This window comes from Ailuropoda melanoleuca, chromosome 8, assembly GCF_002007445.2.
Source record: "Ailuropoda melanoleuca isolate Jingjing chromosome 8, ASM200744v2, whole genome shotgun sequence".
Lineage (NCBI taxonomy): Eukaryota > Metazoa > Chordata > Mammalia > Carnivora > Ursidae > Ailuropoda > Ailuropoda melanoleuca.
In genome coordinates, this window is record NC_048225.1 from 73,871,554 (window position 1) to 73,895,763 (window position 24,210).

General features: G+C 35.6%; 1 protein-coding gene across 7 annotated transcripts in view; it reads right to left on the reverse strand.

The window, feature by feature from the left end:
- Nucleotides 1-3,400: 3,400 nt before the first annotated feature.
- Nucleotides 3,401-24,210, reverse strand: part of CCDC181 (coiled-coil domain containing 181) — a 49,684-nt gene continuing 28,874 nt past the window's right edge. For 3 of the 7 annotated variants that reach the window (XM_034666699.1, XM_034666698.1, XM_011224109.3), the window contains exons 4-6: nucleotides 16,724-16,870; nucleotides 5,419-5,573; nucleotides 3,401-3,736 (exon numbers count right to left, since the gene is read on the reverse strand). In XM_034666699.1, the coding sequence (XP_034522590.1) occupies nucleotides 3,577-3,736; nucleotides 5,419-5,573; nucleotides 16,724-16,870 (462 nt within the window). In that variant the 3' untranslated portion in view covers nucleotides 3,401-3,576. Of the gene's footprint in view, nucleotides 3,737-5,418; nucleotides 5,574-16,723; nucleotides 16,871-17,764; nucleotides 17,815-20,046; nucleotides 21,094-24,210 lie in introns of those variants that run through there. The other 4 variants (XM_034666700.1, XR_004627240.1, XM_034666701.1 and 1 more) reach the window with 4 other exon arrangements.

Sequence of the window (24,210 nt, forward strand, 5' to 3'; positions counted from 1 at the left end):
AAAAAAAATGGGTAAAGAACACGAAGAGAAATTTCTCTAAAAAAGTTATACAAAATGCCAATACGTGTATCAAAAGATTCTCCACATCACTAATCATTAAGGAAATGCAAACGGATATCACTTCATGCCCATTACAATGGCTGTTATCAAGGAAGGAAAATAATGAGTGTTGATAAGGATGTAGAGAAATTGGAACCCTCGTGCATTGCTGGTGGGAATGTAAAATGGTGCAACCACTGTTGGAGACAGTATGTTAGTTCCTCAAAAAATTAAACATACAATTACCACATGGTCCAGCAATTCCACTTCTAGGTAGATCTGCAAAACAATTGAAAGCAAGGACCCAAATAGATAGTTTTATACCAGTGTTCACAGCAACATTATTCATAATAGCCAAAAGGTGGAAGTAACACAGGTGTCCTTTGATGGATGAATGGATAAACAAAATGTGTACACATGCAATGGAATATTAGCCTTAAAAAGGATTGAAAATCTGATGTATTCTACAGCATAAATGAACCTTTAATACATTACACTAAAATAAGTCAGAAACAAAAGGACAAATAGTGTAGGAACATGAAATAATCGAATTCATAGTCACAGAAAGTAGAATAGTGGTTACAGGACATCAGGGGAAGGCAGAATGAAGAATTTTTATTTTTCTTAAAGATTGATTTATTTTTCAGAGTGCAAGAGAGAGCACAAGCAGGGGGAAGCAGCAGGCAGAGGGAAAAGCAGGCTTTCCACTGAGCAAGGAGCCCGATGTGGGACTCAATCCCGAGACCCTGGGATCATGACTGAGCAGAAGGCAGACGCTTAACAGACTGAGCCACCCAGGTGTCCCCAGAATGGAGAGTTTTTAATAGACACAGACTTTCCATTGGGATGATGAAAAATTCTGGAGATGGAAAGTGGTGATGGTTGTACAATATGAATGTACTTAAATATACACTTTAAAAATGGTCAAAATGATAAGTTTTTTATATATTTTATCACACAAAAAAATTGTGCATACACTCATAACCACAAACTAATGGCAATGGTTGGTTTAAGAGTGTCAATAATAGTAATAATAGTTAACTGAGCTAAACAAAACAAAACAAAAAAAATCTCAAATCAACAGCCTAACATTATACTGTAAGGAACTAGAAAAAAAAGAGCAAACTAAGCCCAAAGCTAGCAGAAGGAAGGAAATCAAAAGTAGAGCAGAGAAAAACAAAATACAGAACAGAAAAACAGTATCAAGGAAATCAAAAATTGGTTCTTTGAAAAGATCCACAAAATTGACAAACCTACAGCCAGACTAAGAAAAAAAGAAGATGCAAATGACAAATCAGAAATGAAAGTGGGGAAATTATTACCAACCTCAAATAAGTTAAAAGAAAAGAAAGGAATAACCATACTTAATAACTGCAACATAAACTAGATGAAATGGACAAACCGCTAGACATACGTAAATTAGCAAAACTGACTCAAGAAGAAACAGAAAATGTGAACAGACCTATAACAGATTAAATCAGTAATAAACTTTCCAATACCATATATTTTTATGACCATAGATGAAAAAATTCCTCAACAAATTACTAGCAAACTGCAACAGCATAGTAAAGGGATCATATACCATGACCAAATAGTATTTATCTCAGGAATGCAAGGGTAGTTCAATACAAGAAATTCAATGTAAGACACACACATACAATAGAACAAAAGAAAACCATGTGGTCATTTCACTTGCTACAGGAAGAGCATTTGATAAAATCCAACACCCTTTTATGATAAAAACACTCAGAAAAATAGGGATCAAAGAATAGGAATAAGTAGAATAGAGGAATAAGAATAGAACATCCTCAGCTTCACGAAGGGCATTTATGGAAAACCCCACAGCTAACGTCATACTCAATAGTGAAAGACTAAAAGCTTTCCTCCTAAGATCAAGAACAAGTCAAGAATGCCCACTTTCACCACCACTATTTTACATTATACTGGAAATCTTAGCCAAAGTAATCAGTCTAGAAAGAAAGAAAAGGAATCCGATTTGGAAAGGAAGAAGTGAAACTATCTCCATTTGCAGGTGATATTATCCTATATATAGAAAATTCCAAGGAATCTACAAAAAAAAAAAAACAAAAAAAAACTAGTGCTGATAAATTCAGCAAAGTTGCACAGTATATTGATACACAAAATTCATTTGTGTTTGATTTTGAATATACAACCCAAAAGCAAATTAAGAAGACAATTCCATTTGCAGTAGAATCAAAAGAATAAAATATCTGTGAATAAATTTAACCAAGGAGGCAAAAGACCTGTACAGTGAAACTGCAAAATTTTTTGCACTAAGTGAAAAGAAATGCTGTGCTATAGATTGGGAGACAATTTTATTAAAACGGCAGTACTACCCAAAACAATTTGTAGATTCACTGCAATCTCTCATCAAAATTCCAACAGTCTTTTTTGTAAAAAGTGGAATATTTAAATCTCAAAACTGGTTCTCATTATTAAAGGTAACTTTAAACAACACAAGACTAGTTATAATGAAATGTTAAATTGTCTGGTCTATGCTGAAAGAGCTATAAGAAGTTGAGACAGGATTGAATAATTCTCTGTTTTCTCATTTAGGGTCAAGTGATTAAGGTACAAATATCCAGTTGATAAGAACTTTGTCTTTTGAAGCTTTAACAGAACGCCTACAGTGATTCTCCAGCCTCCATCACACTTGGAATGTTTACCTTTGTCTTCCAACCTTTAAAGACCCTTACACATACCAAGAATACTGTTCCTCTACACATCAGATTCCTGTATAGTCTTAAATATTTCACAATATGTACCAAGGTCTGTAAATTTTATAATATGCCTAAAAGAAAGGATTTGCGATTATACAGGTCAGAGTCTGTGAGCAAACTGCTCCCTCTATACCTTAGTTTCCTCATCTGCAAAACAAGACCAATAGGGTTGTCATAAGGATTATATCAAATTATTTATGTAAAGCACAACAATACCATGATTCTAAACTTTCAATAAGAGCTAGTTAATTTTGTAATATAACAAAATTGGACGCATAATTGTCACTATCTTCTTTCTTTAAAGATCAGGAGGAAGTAAGCCTACCCTATTTCTTAGCTTGCCACAGCTATTCAAATTCAAAGTTGCCATAGACAGGATTTTGTATAAGGCCTTGAACCAGGCTTGTTTAAGATGTAAGAGGTCACGCCTTCAGCTCCATGAAAATGTTCTACTGCCATCTTTTTTTAATAATAATAGAAACTAAGAATAGAAATCTGTTCCTTTCTTGTGTTCTTTCCAGCCAGAAATGCTAAAATAATTTAGAAGTAAAGGAATCTAGAGTTCATTTATTGTTCAATTTGCGTCATGGACTATGAGATGGTAGAACACAATACAACACTGCGAGAGAAGAAATTTATTTTGTTTAGTGTTAAAAAAAAAATTCACTGTCAGTATTGCCAAAAGATAAATAGCATTTCCATAATTTAGAGTATGACCAAAGCACACAGGCCATTAGAAATGATATCCAAAATTTTGAGGATAGCAGCTTCCAAACGAAGTATTTAATAGATACTTTCAGTTATAATGATCAGTAAAACGAAAAGATTTGGCTTCTGACATATACAGGTGGCTCTGTAACTGTTTAGAATGCTTTGCTTCTAGTCGGAGCTGCCTAGTTCTCTCTCTGACAGCTTGCTGCTCTGCTAGTTTTTCAATCCGTTTCCTTCGCAACCATCTGTAGAAAGAGACGTGATCAGATCTGGTGAGTACCAACGCGAATACTCTTCTTGCTATAAAGTTATTGCTACAGACTATTAAAGGAAGTTGAATTTCTTCACATTGAAATGCTGTAGTCACAAACAAAATTACTAAAGTACTAACGAAAGTTTCAGGCTTATCCTTTAGGCTCACACAAGAAAACACGGTCACATTTGCAATCAAATACTTTATGTTTGCCTTAAAATGAGACTGCCAACTAAAAAAACTGAGTTTTGAGTAATAAGCGCAGTATTTTACATGTGATATTGGTCCTATTCTTTTTTTAAAATATGATACTCTAAGCAAACAAGTATTTGATAGATTCCAATTAACTTATTTTTTGCAACTAACTGTATTCCAAAACATGACTCAATTGGGTTAAGAATCCCAGCGTGCAGAAATGTTGCCTTGTTCCTGTTGGTTGGGACACTATGAGCTCTTGCTTTTTGGTGCATAAAACAGTTCTTCCCTAAAATGGAAATATAAGCCTAAGCATAAAAAAAACACCCAAAAAAGGTGAAGGAAGAATCCACATTCAAACAAATTTAAGTCTATAAACCTTGCTTAGGTAAAATAACTCAAAAATAACTGTACACACACATATCAAAGTGCATGAGGTGCTCATCTGTATATACCCGTTGTTTTCAGAAATAACCTCAACGACTAAATGTGTCGGAATAGAAGAGACTTAAGCATCAGAAGCCAATGTGGTGTGGTCCCGAATTGGACACTAGTTTGAGCAAATTAACTGTAATCATTTAGGGGTCCATTGGGAAAATATAATTATGGGTTGCATATTACATGAGATCATTAATAAAAATAAGCAGATTACAGAATAGTATACACATATGATCTCAATTTATATTTTAAAAATTATAATGTATAGAGAAATATCTAAAAGACAGTGATTTCTAGGTGATGAAAATGTGACTTTTTCCCCCTCCATTTCCACAATTCATATTTACTGCTTTTCTTATATTTATATGTGTTTTGGGGGAAAAAAAAGGAAGAAAGAAGCAAAGAAACAAAGAAAGATAAAGACAGGAAAGAAAGAAAGGAACTTCAAGCAACTGGATTCAATATTCACTACCTCCCCCAAGGGTTGCTGGCAAAATTATGAAACCAGTTCTGTTTTCTCACCATTAGTCAGGTAATATTAAGTCTGAACCAGGTAACTGAAAAGATCAGGTTTGCCTTAAATTACCATAGTATGTACCCAAATCTCTTTTTCAATTTGGTCTATACAGATCTTCCTTCTCAGCCTGACTGTCTTTATAGAAAAATATTTCTTGGGAAATGCAACTCTTTATTCAGTTTTTCTGAGGAGTACGTAGGAGTAGCTGTACACTATCTTTGGCCCATTTCTCTAAAAAATGAACAAAATAACTAACAAATAAATGGTAGGCTATCAAAGGTTATCAGACTGGTAAAATATAAAATAATTTTGGCATTGAAAATATCTTGAAGAAACAAAGAATGGTATATAGATATGCAAAATATGGAGCTAAAGAATTGTCTCACACAGTTTTAAAAGTGTGGATTTAAAATTGAATAGATATGTAATAAAAGATAAAATATTTTGTGGGGTTTATTGACTACCGAGCTCTCTGAAAGGACTGTGAAGAGAGGGAAAGCATGCCCGCCTGGCCTGTGACTTACTGTTTAAAGGCCCGCTCACGGCCCTCTGTTCCTTTAAGGAAGAATAAGCATTCCTCTTGCTTTCGTAGTTCTTCTGTCTTCCTTTCTTTCAACTGCTCTTCATGCTTTTTTTTAAGCCATAATCGAAACGCTTGCTGTGGATCTCTGTTTTCCTGCTGATTAAAAAAACAAGCTTTGTTTAAATAAACCAAAACTACTTTTTGAGGCCCTGCCTATAGGCCACTACAAGAATACATGTTCCACTCATCAATTTTTCCTAAAGCCAACCTCACTACCTGCACTCCTAGCAGCCAAACAAAAATATATTACCTTGAATCAGTAACACTGATTGACCTCTGTCAGAAAATTCTACCCTGAATTCACTGCCTTCTGGCATCTTTCAAAACTTACTGAGGTAATCAATAAATGAAGGTTTAAATGCAGTGATTTGCAAACTTTTCAATGAGGAGCCCTTTCACAAAATAATTTGTTACAATGGCACACAAAAAAATAAAACAGGGTTGAAGAAAGATTGGGATAAACATTATGAATGGAGTTGAGGTCTTTGTAACAATTCCTGAAGGAGCTCCCTGGAATGCAGTTTGAAAACTAACCATCCAACACTCCTGTTATTCATCCTTTCTTTTATTTTTTTTTAAAGATTTTATTTATTTATTTGACAGAGAGAGAGAGACAGCTAGCGAGAGAGGGAACACAAGCAGGGGGAGTGGGAGAGGAAGAAGCAGGCTCACAGCAGAGGAGCCCGATGTGGGGCTCGAACCCACAACGCCGGGATCATGCCCTGAGCCGAAGGCAGACACTTAACCGCTGTGCCACCCAGGCGCCCCTCATCCTTTCTTTTAAATTCTACCTTTGTTTTTAACTTTTAAGGGCATCTAACTGCCAAGCCCATCTCCAAACTGTAATTACTCTTATGGAGGGTGGCCATAAGAATTTGCAGCCATAAAAACTTTCTCATAACAGCCATGATGATTTTGTCATAAGTAAAAGCTAGTGGGAGTAGCTTATTGTATGGTTCCTTGAACTTCATGATGGATACTATCTTCAGGGAATTTTCAAAAGTTGAAAGAGCTCTTATTTGGGACACATTTGGGCCTAGGGGAACGAAACCATGCCTCATTATTTGGATGGCTGGCTAAAACACAAAGGAAAGGATACATTCATTTAATATTTTCTCCAAATATAAGCTCGATGATAAAGAGGACCATTTCCTACATCTTGCATTTTCCTTTTTTTTTTTTTTTAAGATTTTATTTATTTGAGAGAGAGACAGAGATAGCGAGCAAGAGAGAGAGAGCATGACGGGGGGAGGAGAGGGAGAAGCAGGCTCCCAGTGGGGCTCAATCCCAGGACCTTGGGATGATGACCTGAGCTGATGGCAGATGCTTAACTGACTGAGCCACCCAGATGCCCCTGCATTTTCCTTTATCTATTACTCACATTGCCAAGTATGTTCCAGTTTAATTACTATAATTTATGTAACCTAGGATCTTTGATGTACAATGCTGAAGTCTGTGAAGATAGCCCACGGATGACCTGAAGGATCATTGTCGAACACCTAGAAGTCTGGGAATGGCTGGAAATGACCAAAAAGTGTTCATTCGGGAATTACAGATCAAAAGAGGCAAGGATTCAGAGGTGAACAGGATTGACTGGTATCTCTGTTCATTTATTCATTCAGCAGATATTTGTAGAGTGTCGACTACGTAGAGTATCTATAGGCACATAGGTACTGGGTGGCTTCAGTGAAAAAAACCAGGCTCCCTCTCTCCTACAGTCTATGATTGCACTGTCCAAGGTAGTGAGCACTAGTCACAGGCAGCTGTTTAAATAAAGTTAAAAATTCAGTACCTCAGTCACATTAGCTACATTTCAAGAGCTTACTAGCTACATTGTGGCTAGTGGAACTTCGTTGGACAGCGCAGATACAGAGCATCTCCATCAGCCCAGAAAGTTGTACTGGGCAGCGTTATGCTAGATGAGGAGAAAGGTGATATGCAGACAGAAAGTGAGGGAGTAAGTTATCGGATATCTGGCGATAGAGTATTTCAAGCAGTGGTTCTTAACTGGTTATCATCCCAGGACTCAGCACAGAAGGAACAGGCCAAAAAGCCCCTCTCCCATTCTTTCCCTGAAAGAGGTCCATCTGCGTGCTTGAAAAACTGCTGCTTGCGGGTCAGGCTTCTAATTTAGAATGCATCTAAAGGCTAGCTTTCATCCTCCCCAAGGACCGAGAAAGCTGTCGACACCTCTGCTGCTCTCTCTCGGTACCTGCTCCAGGTGGCCAGGACCTCCCGTGAAGGAGATTTACAACATCTGCTGTACCCAAATTTTAACGGCTGCACCCCAAGAACAGATTCCTCGGTCACCTGGTTCTGATATCCCCTGGAACTTCCATTCATGAGTCCCACAAGATGGTAGCGATCAAATAAGTACATCTTAATGGGCACAGGAATACCCCCCTGCAGGTATACACCTGGGCCCACCGCAAACGGAACAGGAAAAACACCCATCTCGCGGTTTCTCCTTGGAAGGGGCTTAACCACCTAGCTGTGCCAGAGGGTCTGGCTTCCATTTAGCCTGGAAAATTATACTACCTGGCAAAGATGTCTAGCAGAATTGATGAAAAATAAGAGCTTTCAGACAAACAAAAGCCAAAGGTATTCATCACCACTCAACTGCCCTTGTAAGAAATGTTACGATGAAAGGAAAGGATGCTGATTAGTAGCAAAAAAATATATGAAAGTATAAAATTCACTGGCAAAAATAGATATAGAGTTAATATCAGAACACTCTAATGTAATGGTGGCAAGTAAATCATTTATAACTCTAGTATAAAGGTTAAAAGGTAAGAGTATTAAAAATAACTATAACCACAAAACACTGTTATAAATACAAGTTGTTTATGAAAGTCTCATGGTAATCATAAAGCAAAAATTTGCAGTAGATACACAAAAGATAAAGAGCAAGACTCGAAGCATACCACTACAGAAAGTCATCAAATCACAGAGGAAAAGAATACGAGCGGAACAGGGGAACAAAGTAATTACAAAACAACCAGAAAACATTTAATAAGATGGCAACAGTATTTCCATACCTATCAATAACTACTTTAATGTAAACGGACTAAAGCTGAATGGATATAAAAACAAGTCCCAATTACATGCTGCCTAAAGAGACTAAAGTCAGCTTTAGGACACACAAAAACTGAAATTAAAGAGATGGAAAAGATATTCCACATAAATAGAAACTAAAACAGAGCAGGGGTAACTATACTTATTTCAGACAAAATAAACATGAAGCCAAAACAACAACTTGTATGGTATTACCATAAAAAACAGATGCATAAATTAATGGAACAGAAGAGAGAGCTCAGAAATAACCTTACGTGTACATGGTAAATTAATTTTTAACAAAGTTACCAAAAATAAACAATGGGAAAAGGACAGTCTCTTCAATTAATGGATTTGGGAAAACTGGATTTACCATAATCCATAATTACTGGATTATGCAAAAGAATGAAAATGAACGTCTACCATACACTATTCAAAATCAACTCAAAATGGATTTAAGACTTGAAGGTAACCTGAACACATCCTAAAAGGAAACATTAGAATAAGCTCCTTGATATTGTTCTTAAAAACATTTTTTTTTTTTGGATTTGAAAGCAAAGGAAACATAAACAAAAATAAACAAGTGAGAGGACAAACAAAAACTTCTGCTTAGCAAAGCAAACCTTCAATAAATGAAAAGACAACCTGTGGAATGGGAGAAAAGATGTGTAAACCACATACCCAATAAGTCAACATGAAAAGATCATCAGTATCACTAATTATCAGGGAAATGCAAATCAAAATGACCATGAGCTACTGTTAGGATAGCTATTATCAAAAAAGAAGGGAAGGAAGGAAGGAAGGAAGGAAGGAAGGAAGGAAGGAAGGAAGGAAGGGAGGGAAGAAGGAAGGGAGGAAGGAAGAGGGAGGGAAGAGGAAGGGAGGGAGGAAAGGACGGAGGGAGGGAGGGAGGAGAGGGACGGAGGGAAGTTGAATTCATAGAAAGAGAGAGTAAGAGTAGTAGTTACCAGGGGCTGAGGGGTGGGAGAAATAGGGAGAGGTTGGTAAAAGGATACAAACTTGCAGCTGTAAGATGGAAAATGTCTGAGGATCTAGTGTTCAACATGGTGACTATAGTTGATAACACTGTATTATATAATTGAAATTTGCCAAGAGAGTAGAACTTAATCTTTTTACCAGAAGAAAAAAAGAAATATGTGAGGTGATGGACATGTTAATCAGTTTAATGGGGAGAATCCTTTCACAATATATATGTGTATCAAATTATCATGTTGTACACTTGAAATATCTTACAGTTTTGTCAATTATACCTCAGTAAAGCTAAAAAAGAAAAAGACTTAGATCACATACACAAAAATGTAAACTTAAACAAAAAACAACCTAAATTCTATGACTGGGCTTAATAGTAAACTGGATGCTGCAGAAGAAAGTGTCAATGGCTGAAGACAGATCAATAGAAATTATGCAAACTGAATAAAGAAAAATATTTTTAACTTTTTAATTTTAACAGAACCTTAGTAATATGTGAAATAATAGCAAGTCTTCTAATGTATGTGAAATTGGACTTCCAGAATAAAAAGAGCAAGAAAATGGAGAAAGAGAAAAAAAAAGTAAAAGTAATGGCAAAAATTTCCTAAATTTGGTACAAACATCAAGCTACAGATCCAAGATCAGCAAAGCCCGTTAGGCAAATGCAAAGAAAAGCATATGATATATTATTCATATAATAAACTGCTGAAATCCAAAGCCAGAAAAAGTTTATAGCAGCCACAGAAAAAAAGAACATTATGTACAAGAAAGCAATGATAAAATTTACAGCTGACTTTCTAACCAGAAGCAATGGGTGTCAGAAAATCACGGATGGGGCGCCTGGGTGGCGCAGTCGTTAAGCGTCTGCCTTCGGCTCAGGGCGTGATCCCGGCTTTCCGGGATCGGATGGAGTCCCACATCGGGCTCCTCCACTGGGAGCCTGCTTCTTCCTCTCGCACTCCCCTGCTGTGTTCCCTCTCTCGCTGGCTGTCTCTCACATAAATAAATAAAAAAATCTTTAAAAAAAAAAAAAATCACCGAACACCATCATTAAACTGCAGAAAGGCAAAAAAAACTTGTCAGCCCCAAATTCCATATCCAATAAAAATAAATCCTTGAAAAAATATATTTCTGATACATTCAGGAGATAAATACTGTAATCCCTAGAGCAATGATTTTTTAAAAATGATTCAAAGAGGCATAGCTAAGAACTTATGGAAAGCTTTACTGTAGGGAAATAAAAGGGGATATTTTTTAAATACTTGATAAATCCATAAGAAGGCAGAAAAAGTTGACTAATGGAACGAAAAGGAAATGGAACAAATACAAAACAAATATCCAGAAAGTAAACTTAAAACCTACCATATCAATAATTACAATTAAATACAAATAAACTCCAATTGAAAGGAGTAGATCTCTGGATTGGGAAGAGGCAACTATAAGCTGTTTGCACAAGTAAGTCTTTAAAGATAGATAAACTGAAAATATAAAACATGATATAACAATGCAAATGTTAAGTGTAAGAAAGCTGGTATGGCTTCAATAACGTCAAACGAAGTAGACTTCAAGCTCAGAGGGACATTTCATAATGTGAAAATGTCATTAATTGGAAAGAATAGAATCATAAATGTATATACATAATACTTTAAAATATGAAGCAAAACCCAAAAGAACTAAAAAGAAAATAGACCCAAACACAATGATCGTGGAAGGTTTAACCCCAATTTCCCAGTAATTCACAGAATAGGGGGAAAACAGTAAGGATACAGATTTAAACCACACTATCAAGCAACTTATCACATTGACATTAATACAACACTAAATCAAACACAGAATACAAAATGCATGCAAGTGTCCATGTAGAGTTCACCTAGATAAATGGACCATACGCATACATGTATGCAAATGTATGTCTATACATTCAGCACGCACATACCATCTATATATGTATCACTGACCAAGAGAAGCAAAGTTCATAACAAAGATGGAAAGACATTTTAACTGTCTCCTAAAATGGCAGTAAAAATTCAATCACCTAAAAAGTTTTTTTAATCCAATGTAAAATAGGTCATTCCATAATTCATATATTCTGAAGACACTTTCTAGAAACTATAACTCAGATGACACAGATACACAATGTCCCACAGAAATAACTAGCAAAATACACTTATTATCACAACGCATTAATAAGCCAAATCAATCAATTGCCAAATTACACTATTGCTCAGCTTTGGCAGTAGACAAAATTCACAAAAGTTCTTCAGAATACTATTCATTTTTTATATAATTTCTCATTAAAGTTAATTTTTGAGGAAAAATGAAAAATAAACATTCCAAAGGGAAATCTATAATCATGATGCCTTCTAACATGAAAATGTTTTGAAATAAATTCTGTTCAGTATGGTTCATGTTTTTAAAGAACACAATTCAAAGTTTTTATTTATAATCTCCAAATAGAACATAATAGAACACTGAAGTGTACATTTATTTTTACAAATACCCAATAAAAATATTATGTTCAGCTGAATGCCATGAGGTCTGAGGGCCCACCAGCCCCTGGGAAACTATTAGCAGTGCACTCACAGCTGTGTTTTTCTTGGTCATTGAAACATAAGGTCCTCTCGTCTCTAAAACTTTTCAACATTACAGCAATGTGCTGTGCCCCTACCCACCCAAGCCTGAATTCCCCACCTCCCTCAAAAACATTTGTAATTTATTCCTTCTAATTCCCATTCAATGATATAAAAACTCCCAAACATCTCCATTCTCCCAAGCTACCTGGCCTTAAACCTTCTCTTTTACCCAAATCCCGATTCTTCCCCAAGACACAGTTTTCCTTTCCCTAAATAGACTCTGCATTTTCTGCCATACTTCAAATACCTCACAGGTCAGGTGAAGAAGTCAGTCCAGTCTTCACTCCTTCATGCTCTTCCGAACTCTATTTCTCTACTCTTCTAAGTAAAGCCACACTCATTTGATATTTACACTGTTTGGCTCCATTAATTTAACAACCTCTGGTCTCTGGCTCAGTGTTCCTCTCCATCCTCATCCCAAGCAATCGAACAATAAGAATAAGTTCACAGTTTTGTTTTATTTTCTCATCTTCTAGGACTTTCTCCACTGTACTTGCCATCCAGTCCTTAGAGCCAGATCCACATCCCCACAAACTACTTCGTCTTTGAGGTCACTAATCTTATTCTCAACATGAACCATCAAACACATCTCTCCAGCCAATTTTCAACATCTTCACCTGGATGTTTCATAGGTACCTCAAACTCTGCAAGTGAAAAACTGAAAACAGTTTCCCCCGCTTGGTGTATTATCCTCTACTGCTCCAGTGAGTGGCACCCCCATCCACCAAGCTGCTCAGAAGAGAAACCTGGTATATTCTCCTTACATCTCATTCTCACCACACGTATCTAATTAATGACAAAACTCCTTCAGTCGATACTTGAAAACATGTCTTAAATTACTCACATCTTCCTCCCTCCCTGCTTCCTTCTTCCTCTCCTGTTATAATTCTAGCCCAAGTCACTATCATTTCTCACCTCATCGACAACTCTATCTGCTTTCTAATTCTCTCCCTACCTCTGCTCTTGCCCCCTTCAATCCATTCAGTCATAGTAATGCGTCTCTACTGCGTCACTCCTCTGTTTAGACAATTGCAGTGGCTTCCCATAACAGGACTAAATACAAATCATTATAGACAGCAACATGCCACATGATGGGATTCCTGCTCCCTCTCCAGATCCTCTCACACTTACCAAGTTACTTCCTGTCTCAGGGCATTCTCACATGTTCTCTTGACCTGAAACAAATTTCTCTCAGCCTTGGCCTAATTTTTACTCCTACTTTCACTAACTGAGAAAAATCTTTCCGGAAGAATCCATACACATTTATTTCCCTCATTGTGATCTCTCATAGCTCCTTTCATTTTCATTGCACCCATCACTATTTGTAACTACAAATTTATTTTATATATATATATACATATATATATATATTAGTTTTTCAATCCCTACTAGCTGAGTTCTGTAAAACAGAGACTAAACCTAGTTTGCTCAGGAGTACATTTTCATGCATGGAACAGCATCTGTCATATAGGAAGCAGGTAAACAATATTTATTGAATAGATAAAATTTTTTAATTGGCATTTCTTTAATTCTAACAAATTTGTATTTTTTCATATACTATGGCCATCTGCATGCATTCCTATGCAAACTTTCTATTCATTTCCTTTGCCCACTTTTCTCATCAGAAAATTCAAAAGCTTTACTTTAATAATATAAATATTAATAGTAACAATAACAATTATGACACCTACTTTAAAAATCCTCACCAGCTTTTAATGGAAATTACATTAAATATAATGATAAACTTGGAGGAACTCAAATCTTTATAGTATTTAGTCAATCCATGCAGGAATATCATATTTGTTTCCATTTGCCAAAGAACTCATATATTTATACTATTTATCCCACCCATCCAGAAATATTATATTTGTTTTCATTTACCAAAGTCATCTTTTTTGTCCTTTGCAATGCTGTATTGTATTCTCCACAGAGATCAGACACATTCCTGTTTAGCTCAAAGTATTTTATATATTCCTATATTCCTTCTCATTTTATATTTTTCTATGAGGTTTTTGCTACAGGAAGACTATAAATTTCTTATGTTTATAATGTAAATATCCACTCTGTTAATACTTTTACCTCGTTTACTTTTCACCTTAATAAATTGGCTAGAACTCTTAGAACGAAGTTATTTAATATAGAGGGGAGACTTACTTGTTTCTAACTTTAACGGGTATACCTATAGTATTTCCTAAGATAGTACTGATACTATTTTTGATACTTTATTAGGAATTTAAAAAATAAATTATAGTAAAAATAAATACCTTTTATCTATCTTTCAAGATAACCATATAGTCTCTTTTTATCTACTTATTGATGTGATGGATTATATTAATGATTTGTTATTATTTATCCATAATTTCCTTCCTAAAATAAGCCCTACTTGGTTATAGTATACTGTTATTTGACTACACAGTTACACTCAAATTTCTCAATATTTTCTCTTTTAGTTTATGGCTTTTGTGTCTTGCCTCAAAAGGTACTGCCTGTCCCAAGATTTTTTTTTTTAAGATTTTTATTTATTTATTAGACAGAGATAGAGACAGCCAGTGAGAGAGGGAACACAGCAGGGGAGAGGGAGAGGAAGAAGCAGGCTCCCAACCGAGGGGCCTGATGTGGGACTCGATCCTGGAACGCCGGGATCACGCCCTGAGCCGAAGGCAGACGCTTAACGACTGCGCTACCCAGGCGCCCCGTCCCAAGATTTTAAAAGCTAAAAATTTCCACAAATGGCATAGTAAACAATGTAAAAAATATATCATATTATCAGTCTAGGAAAATATATTTATGACAGATATAATAACAAAGGATTATAATCTCTAATATACAATGCAAGAAGAAAAATAAAACTGAGAAAAAAAGAAAAGACTACAAACAGGAAATTCAGAGTATACACGTGTTCATATGTACTCATGTATATGATTAGTCTGAAGAAAAATTAAGAAGATAAACCACATACAGTGTTAGTCAGGATGTGACAAACATTCACTCTAACATACCGTTGAAGGGACTGTAAATTGACACAACTTTTGGGAGGTTAATTTTTGCACATTTAACCAAAAATTTCACTCTGGACATCCAATAAGTCATAAATTCCACTCTTAAGAAACACTCCTACAGAATGAATATGTTCACTACAGCACTGTTAGTGAATAGAACAATATTGGAACCAATCTAAATACCCACAATCGAGGACTCAATAAGTTAAGTTATCTCTGAACAGAATGCTATGCAGCTTTTGGGGTTTTTTAAAAGATTTTATTGTTTGTTTATTTACGTATTGAAAGAGAAAGAGAGAAAGAGCATGAAAGCGGGGATGGGGGGCAGATGGAGAGGGAGAGAGAGAATCTCAAGCAGACTCTCACTGATGGGAGTCTCAATCTCACGACCCTGAGATCATGACCCTGAGACCATGTCTGAAATCAAGAGTTGGACACTTAACCGACTGAGCCACCCAGGCACCTCACACTATGCAGTTATTTGAAAAGAAATATCTAAATGTAAGGATGTAGAAATATATCCATGATGAATTAAGTGGGGGGAAAAAAGCAAAGTGCATAATAGATTTTTGACTTGTAAAATTGTAAATATAAATAACACTTGGAAGACTTGCACCAGACTGCTAAAACTGGTTATCACCAGGAGATGAGCCTGGATAGGGCATAGGATTCAATTTTCAATTTTTTCTTCATATGCTTTTTAGAAAAGATAGTAGGGATATGGATTACTTTTTTGCTTTCTCCTTGATTTTGTTTCACATCTTTTAAAATTAAATCATTTGGTGTCTTTAATTTGTTAGCGTTTATGTAAGAAAGCTACATAAATCTATTCTTTTTTTAAATTTTCCTGAGTATAGTTGACATATAATAATGTTACATTAGTTGCAGGTGTGTAGCAGTGATTCACCATCTCTAAGCTCACCATGAGTGTAGCTACCATCTGTCACCATACAACACTATTAAAATATCACTGACTATATTCCCTATGCTGTGCCTTCTATTCCCATGATTTATTCATCATAACTGGAAGCCTGTGTCTCCCACTCCCCTTCACCCATTTTGCCCATCCCCCTACTCCCACTTTCTTCTGGCAACCATCACTTTGTTCTCTGTATTTATAGGTCTGTTTTTCCTTTTTGTTTATTCATTTGTTTTGTTTTTTCAGATCCTACATACGAGTGAAACCATATGGTATTTTTCTTTTCTCCATCTGTCTATGTCTGTTCTTAAGTAAGACCATTCTGTAGGGTTTGTGTGTGTGTGCATGTGTGTGTGCTATCTTTGTCCTATTTTGAGTATCAAAGTTATACTATCCTAAAAAAAACATATTGATAGTTCCATTTTCTGTGCTATAAAAGTTTGAATAAAATAGTAATCATTTGATTTTCATGAGCCTTCTTAGAATTTAAATGTAAAGTCATCTCTATGGTGCCTCTTTTGCAAGGGTCGTTCTTGGACCACTTTTTCTACTTTCTCTATAGGTTCTTATTCTGATATTCACATTCCTTTCTGTAAGTAAATTCAGCTTTCATATCTGTATACTTATTTTTCATAGAGAAGTTTCACTTACTCTATTATTCATGTCTTCGATTTGCTTTGCTCGCTGAATTCTCCTCATTTCTACGATCTGCTCTCTTTTCTTTTGCAACCATGCTTTAAATACCATGTCATTCTCTTTTTTCTTTTCTTTCTCTTCTTCTATTTTTCGTTGCTCTTCCTGGTGGAAAGAATATCAAAAGATATTCATGAAAGGTGAATAAAATTGTGTATGAGTTATCAGAATAAAGAGATATATTTTGAGATCTGAAATTAGCATTCTCTGCTCCTAAAACTTTCCATCTAAAAATTGGGCTTCTCTAAAAAAATAGGGACTCTAATTTGCTTAGGAATAAAATGAAGATTTATCAGATAAATTAAACTGTAGGGATAAATTCTACAACTACATAGATGTACAATACATGCGTGCTGTTCAAGAATTCCTTGAATCTCCCCTTCATTTCCTAATTTAATTTTGGAATTAAACTCCTTAAATTGCAGCTATGCAAGAGAAAAAAAAAAGCCACCACACTCTAGAAGCACCATATGCTTCCATAAATGTTTGAAACATTTTCATGTTATTGTTAAATTTGTTAATTGTAATTAATGGCATTGTGGTTATGAAAGAAAATGCTATAATCATTTAGAAATATATATTAAAATGTACAAGTGAGCAATGATATGCTGCCTAGGACTTACTTTAAAAATACATCAGCCAAGAAACAGAGAAAATGAAGTATATATGCCAAAATCTCAATGACTTTTAAATCTGGGTGATGGGGACACAGGGATTATATGTGTTTGAATTTTTTATTATAATGTTTAAAAATATTTTTCAACTAGTATATATTCACAAAATAACTTTTGCTATCAGAAAAATATTTAGACAGTTAATTGTAGAACAAAATGAATTTTTATATGAATTATTCAACGAACGTTATAAAAGGGAGTTTCTTGAAGAGAGGTACTTAAATCAGTTGTATAGAGCTATAAAATAGTTACTAGGAGCAAAGCAGCATGTCTTAGTGGAAATCGTACTAAGTTAAAAGTGAGGAGATCTGAGTAACAATCATACCGCCATCAGACGATGTAGTTTGGGCAACCCACTTAACTCAGTATTCTCATCTAAAAAATGGAGTGATATTAGTGAGTTCTTAAGTCTCTTCCAATACCAAAATTTTATCTACGTAAATGAAATGAATTATACAATCCAACTTTCTTCAGATGATGGGATTCAGAGCTCTTTCCTTATATTTTGACAACATAGCAAGTCTTTCTAATTTCTTCTAATTGAACAAAATGTAACAAGGAATGGAAAAATTCTATCCAATTATCAGCACAGACTGTCTTTTAAAATATCTATATGCTGTTAAAGTATATATAATTTTGTGACAGAATCCTGGTGATAATCTCCTTTTAAAAATTTATACACATTATGTAAATAAAAATGAGGATTTCTATTTAAAAAGTACCTATATACTATTTCTAAGCCCTAAAAAAGCTTAAATAAAATGTGAATTTATCAAAGGTTAAATTTTACATTTATTCGTAATTTTCTGTTTATAAAAAAGACCTTAGATACTGTGAAAGGTGAAATAAAATCAATTCACTTATATCAAGGTATTTTAAAATGGAGCCAGTGGCTGTTAGTATGTGGGCCTTATTGCAAATCTTCACTGTGTATAATCACGAACTTTTGAACTGAGCCAAGCTACCAACATAACAAGGATTCTACCAGTACCTGCAACCTGCTACAGTAACGGACTGTTACTTAGTGATAGCCTTAGCAACCAATTATATGTAGCCAAGATTAGTTTCCTGCTGTCAACACCAAACAAAATTCTTTTTGTAAATAACGTATACAAGCATTCCTTTTTGTCTTTAAAAACTCTTGACTTTTTGTTCCCTAGTGGACACAATTTGAGTTGCTGTGCTCCCAAAATGCACCAAAGCTTTGCTCCCCAAATGGCCTTTCTGATAATTCAAATAAATGCTCTTATTTTATTTCAGTTCTGCCTCTTTTCTCAGTTGACAATACCTTGCATAAATATAGACAGTATGGTATGATGATTATCTTTCGGGGAACATTTAGACATATTACACAGAAGATATCAGCCAAAGTACAGTTAATGCAGTTGCCAAAGGGAACAATGAAATGATGCACTTAGGATAGATAGAGTCCAGCAGCCCAACCCAGCAAATATTTTCTTGGGCATAAACAAGGACAGCCTTCCCCTGAAACCAACTAAAAAATATTTAAAAGCCTTAGCATTTACATGCAATCTTGAGCAAGTATATAAATAATAAAGACCATGCCTTGAGCAAGTACATAAGCAAAGGGAAATTTAGTTCTGAGGATACTGACATGAGAAAAGTACATCCCAGCACCAAGAGTAAGTGACACCCAGAAAAGAGGATCAAAATAAAAACAAAACTATTTATGAGCCACGGCAGTTAAAGATTTACTTAGTTCATTAGTGAAGACAATGAAACGTTAGCCTCTTATATAACATTTATAGAAATATACAAATACACTTACACGTGTATGTGGGTATATAGCAACATTATATGGTTCAGTCATTCTCAAATATTACTTTGAATTGTCACAAAGTTCTGTTAGCAGATCCCTTTAAGTATTGTTACATACCTAAACTAAGTAAACTGAATCTGCCTGTTACAGTGCAGATAGTAGTGACCAAGTAAGCTAAACTTTCAGTGTGCATTTTTTCAGATTCCTGCCTGAGTATTCTATAGGTTACACACTCCTACTAACTTTTGTTTTTCACCTTTTTCTGGTAATATGGATTCCTTAAATGCCAGAAATTTCCCTGATAATCCCTACATAATTCCTACACCATTTCTCAACAGATGCCAAGAAAACAGATTTTGCCTCCAAGTTTGCTATAAACAGGCTGAGTGATTTTTAAAGTTAAACTTCTAGACTATAGTTGTCTTATCTGTAAAAAGATCTTTAAGGATCCTTCTAATTGTAGAATTCTATTTACCTGTGATTCTACTGGGTTTGGGATTTACAGTCATTTTGTGGTTCAGCTTAATACCATCAGGTATCCAGTAAAACAGAGAACTGGGGCACTGATTTAAGTAATTAGAGAAAATTCACCAGCATATTTAGTACCTGGAATTTTCAATAATAAAAGAGTTTTATTTAAAAGCTATCAAAAAAGATTCAAAATGAAGTAAGCACTGCTAAGAAAGTCACTCAAAATAGAGTTAAAAGGACACTGAGGAAGTGGGACCAATGCAGGTCTCCCCCTGTTCAATCCTCAGAACAACAGGAACTTTGGACTCTTGTCAATTGCATTCCAAACTCCCTCCTTCTACTTTGGACCGAAATGGAGATAATGTAACTATGTATTACCTAAATAGCCAATTGTGTATTAGATGGTCAGTTTAAACTATCTTTCAAAACAAGTTTTTGTGGCTTTTGTCTTCACAAGCCTGCACGCCCTGCTGACAAGTCAGAGCACTTTCCATTTGGGTTGACCCTGTTTCCCGGGTTGCAATCCCTAAGACTCCAAACAAATGCTCTGGTTGTTTCGCAGCCTCTTCTTCTTGACCAGCATTACTTGGCATAGTTGGTAGGATCCAGAGTGCCTGGACTCTGTCTCTGGTACCAAGAGTCCCCTGCAATCTGACGTATCCTTGGTGGCCTCGAGTCACAATGATAAATCCTCTTGGTCCTGAACCTCCACCTCGGTCAAGGTTCAGGCCTTTATTTGGGTGTCCTCTGTTGCTGGCTTCCGTCCTCACTCATTTTTGAGGGGGAGGATTCTATCTTCACTCATTTTGAACGGAATATTTGGGTTTCAGGCTCTTGGTAAGTACTCAATTATTGGAAATAATCCTTCAAAGGAGCTTCTACTAATCAGCCCCTTACTGCAACACCTGCAGTATTTTTGTTAAGGAATACGGCCCTTCTTGCTGTGAATTTTCCCCATTGGATCAAATTACCCAAGATGATTTAAAACTTCATCGGCCAAAACAGGCACTTTTCATATCCTAAAATTAGTTCACTTTGTATGCACAACTGGAAAAGGGTTATAAAGACAATCAAATGGGATGCCTATTTCAGTTGGTACCTGGAAGCTTTTAAACATATTCAGGATTCTAAAAATCTCTTCTTTACAAAATACCATTTCTAAATTAACTGAAGCAAACAAACAATTTTAAAAAGACCCATCCTCTTTTGGGTCTCAGGCACCATCTTCTTCCCTTTCTCCTCTTCCTTTGTCTCTGGTCACGCAACTGCCATCCTGCACCAAGGTCCTGCCTCTGGAACCATCTTCCTCTTTCCCTCTGCACCATCGTCACTTCCTCTGTACCCTCCTCCATTTCTTCATTCCAGTCTTCTTGCCAGAAATCTGGGGAGAGTTCTAAAAGGATCTTCACAGCACACAAATAAAAATGCTTAGTAAAGACTTTGGTCATCTTAGCAGTTAACCTTAAGTTAGTCCATCTGCCGGAACACAATTTGGATCCAGCTATTCTTTTCAGTTTTGTACCTGAATCATGGCATGAATTTTAAAATGACACTATCAGGTTTCTGTCTATATCTATCAATATGTCTACATACGTATGTTACAGTGATATGATATTTTCTTTCTCTGTTGGCATTGCCAAAGTTAACTTCTAAAAGAGTTCTATTTAATTGGCTTAAAGACAATGAAGCGCTTACCTAAATTAAGTATTCCAAAAATTCCCAGAAATAGAAAAACACTAACCAAAATGTTTTTCAAGGTCACATGATCTGAGATAATCTTTGATAAATAAATGCTAGTTTAACAGAGAACACACCGATGGTTACCAGAGAGGAGGTGGGTGGGGAGATGGGTTAAATAGGTGATAGGGATTAAGGACTGTACTTGCGACATTGTAGGAAAGTGTTGAATCAGTATATTATACACCTGAAACTAATATTACACTGTAGGTTAACTAACAGGAATTTGAATAAAAACCTCAGTAAGGTGGTGCAATCAGTTAAGCACTGGGCTCTTGGTTTCGGCTCAGGTCATGATCTCGGGGTCTGGGATGGAGCCCCACAGGGGGCTCTGTGCTCAGCGTGGAGTCTGCTTGAGGATCCTCTCTCTCCCTCTCCCTCTGCCCCTCCCCCTATTGTCTCTCTCTCACTCTCTCTCTCAGATAAATAAATAAATCTTTAAAGAAGAAAAAATAAAAACTTTAGTAAAAAGGGGAACCTGGGTGTCTCTGTCAGTTGAGTGTCCAACCCTTGATTTTGGCTCAGGTCATAATCTCAGGGTCACGAGATCAAGCCCCAGAGGGTGGAGCCTGCTTAAGATTCTCTCTCCCTCTCCCTCTGGCCCTCCCCCTGCTCGCACATGTGCCTGCCCTGTTTCTCCCACTCAAAAAAAAAAAAAAAATTAGTAAAAAATTTCTTTAAATGCTAGTTTAAGTTTGCTAGTTTAATAAAAACAGGAATGTTTTTGGCTATCAGCATTAGACACAATGGAGATACACAACTTTTTCTACCTGAGTTTACTTAGTCATAAAATCTCAGGTTATCTCTTTCAAAACCTGTCAATAAAAGAAATAATTTAACATGATGATTAGCTGTTTAATTTTCTAATCCAAGTATAATTGCTAAAAAAAAGTAATTTAAATAAATTTAAATGAGATAAAACTTTATGCTAAGTTAAACTAGATAACAGATGTTCACTGCCCATCTAGATCATTTCCAAATAATATAACATACTGAGATATTGATTGTTAAACCTTGTTTATTTAGTTTTGGCTTTAAAATTTTTTTACAGAGAGACAAAAAATATATAACATTTAGGTCTATTTAATAAACAAATTTATGCCAAAAAATTAAAATTACTATGAGGGGGGAATATACTTCTAGAAATTATGAAATGATGAAACATATTTATAAATTTGCCAATACACAATTGTTTATTCCTTAGGTTTTAGTAGGAATTAAGAATTATAAGGGTTGGGGGGCGCCTGGGTGGCACAGCGGTTGGGCGTCTGCCTTCGGCTCAGGGCGTGATCCCGGCGTTGTGGGATCGAGCCCCACATCAGGCTCCTCTGTTATGAGCCTGCTTCTTCCTCTCCCACTCCCCCTGCTTGTGTTCCCTCTCTCGCTGGCTGTCTCTATCTCTGTCAAATAAATAAATAAAATCTTTAAAAAAAAAAAAAAAGAATTGTAAGGGTTGAAAATTCTAATTAGTATTTGTGAAAATAAAACTACTAATATTCAACAAGGATGAGAGAAAACGACTGTATATGAAAAGCAGGCAAGGAAAGTAGGGTGTGTGTTTTTGGTAAAAGAAGGTATGGGAAATGGAAATGCATTTTGTTGACAGAAATGAAAGTCATTTTGTCCTAAAGCTGGTTATCTGAGAAAGAGAAAGAACAACAGACAAACTAAAATGGACACAGAAAGTTGTAAAAGGTTAATAGGAAAGAAATCTTGGAAAAGGAATTTTATGTGTAATCAAGTTTTCCAAGATTAAAATGAATTTATTTAAAGTTCAGTTTCAATATCAAAAGTACACTAGTTAAAATTTTTTGTTTTCTCCGTTAAAAGAACAAAATTTTCTCACATTGTTGGCCTGCTCTTCATAACAGATTATACACAAAGTTTCTTTACTTCTAATGTCATCTGCTTCGGAAACAGATTCTGTTTCGTCTTTATCACATCTTTCATTACTTGGGAAAGCTGTGTCTTCTCTAACAGGAACAGCTACGGCTTTTGTAGCTCTGTGTAATCTTCTGTATTTGTCCCTGAAGATTATTTTGGTTAAATGGATAATTAAGTATTGTTTTATAATTTTCTGCGATCCTATTGGGTTAAGTGTCCAAACCTTTTGATATTTTTTACAAACTCCCCAAAATCAACTTCTAAATAAGGTCTTTCTGATCTGGAAAATACCATAGAACCTATTAGGCCTATTTGATATGTTAAATCACATGGGAAGCATTGTCAAATATGAAATAATACTACACTTTCTTCCTGTAACATCTGTATAGGTATACATTGTTCCAAAAATTTTGTGAAATCCCTAGGAATCTGAGTATTTCCTAATATAATGTTATCACAGTCACCATTTTAAAATGTATGTCACAAAAATAAGCAACTCCCATTGCAAACTCCACTATCATACTCATCATACTCAGCGTCTGTCTTCTAGTATATTAACCTTTTATGAAACCCTCTTGCTGTCTCCCGCAAACCCTGCTACTCTGTTACCCTTACCTTCTGATGACAGGGACATCTTCCCTTACCACCTGGACCCTTTGAAATATGGCAGTTGGATTTTGTCCAGCTGCCACCATCTCAAGAACTATGTTTTGTAATGGTTTGTATGTTTGTATGTTTTCTCACTGTTTGTATGTTTTCCTAGTCATAGAGCTATGGCCTCAGCTCTATGGTAAATATTATTGGAGAAAATAATTCCAAACTGAGGAATACCTCAGAACTTCACAATGACTGAGGGAGCCATTTTACAGGACAAATATTACAGGCCATTTGCCATATCT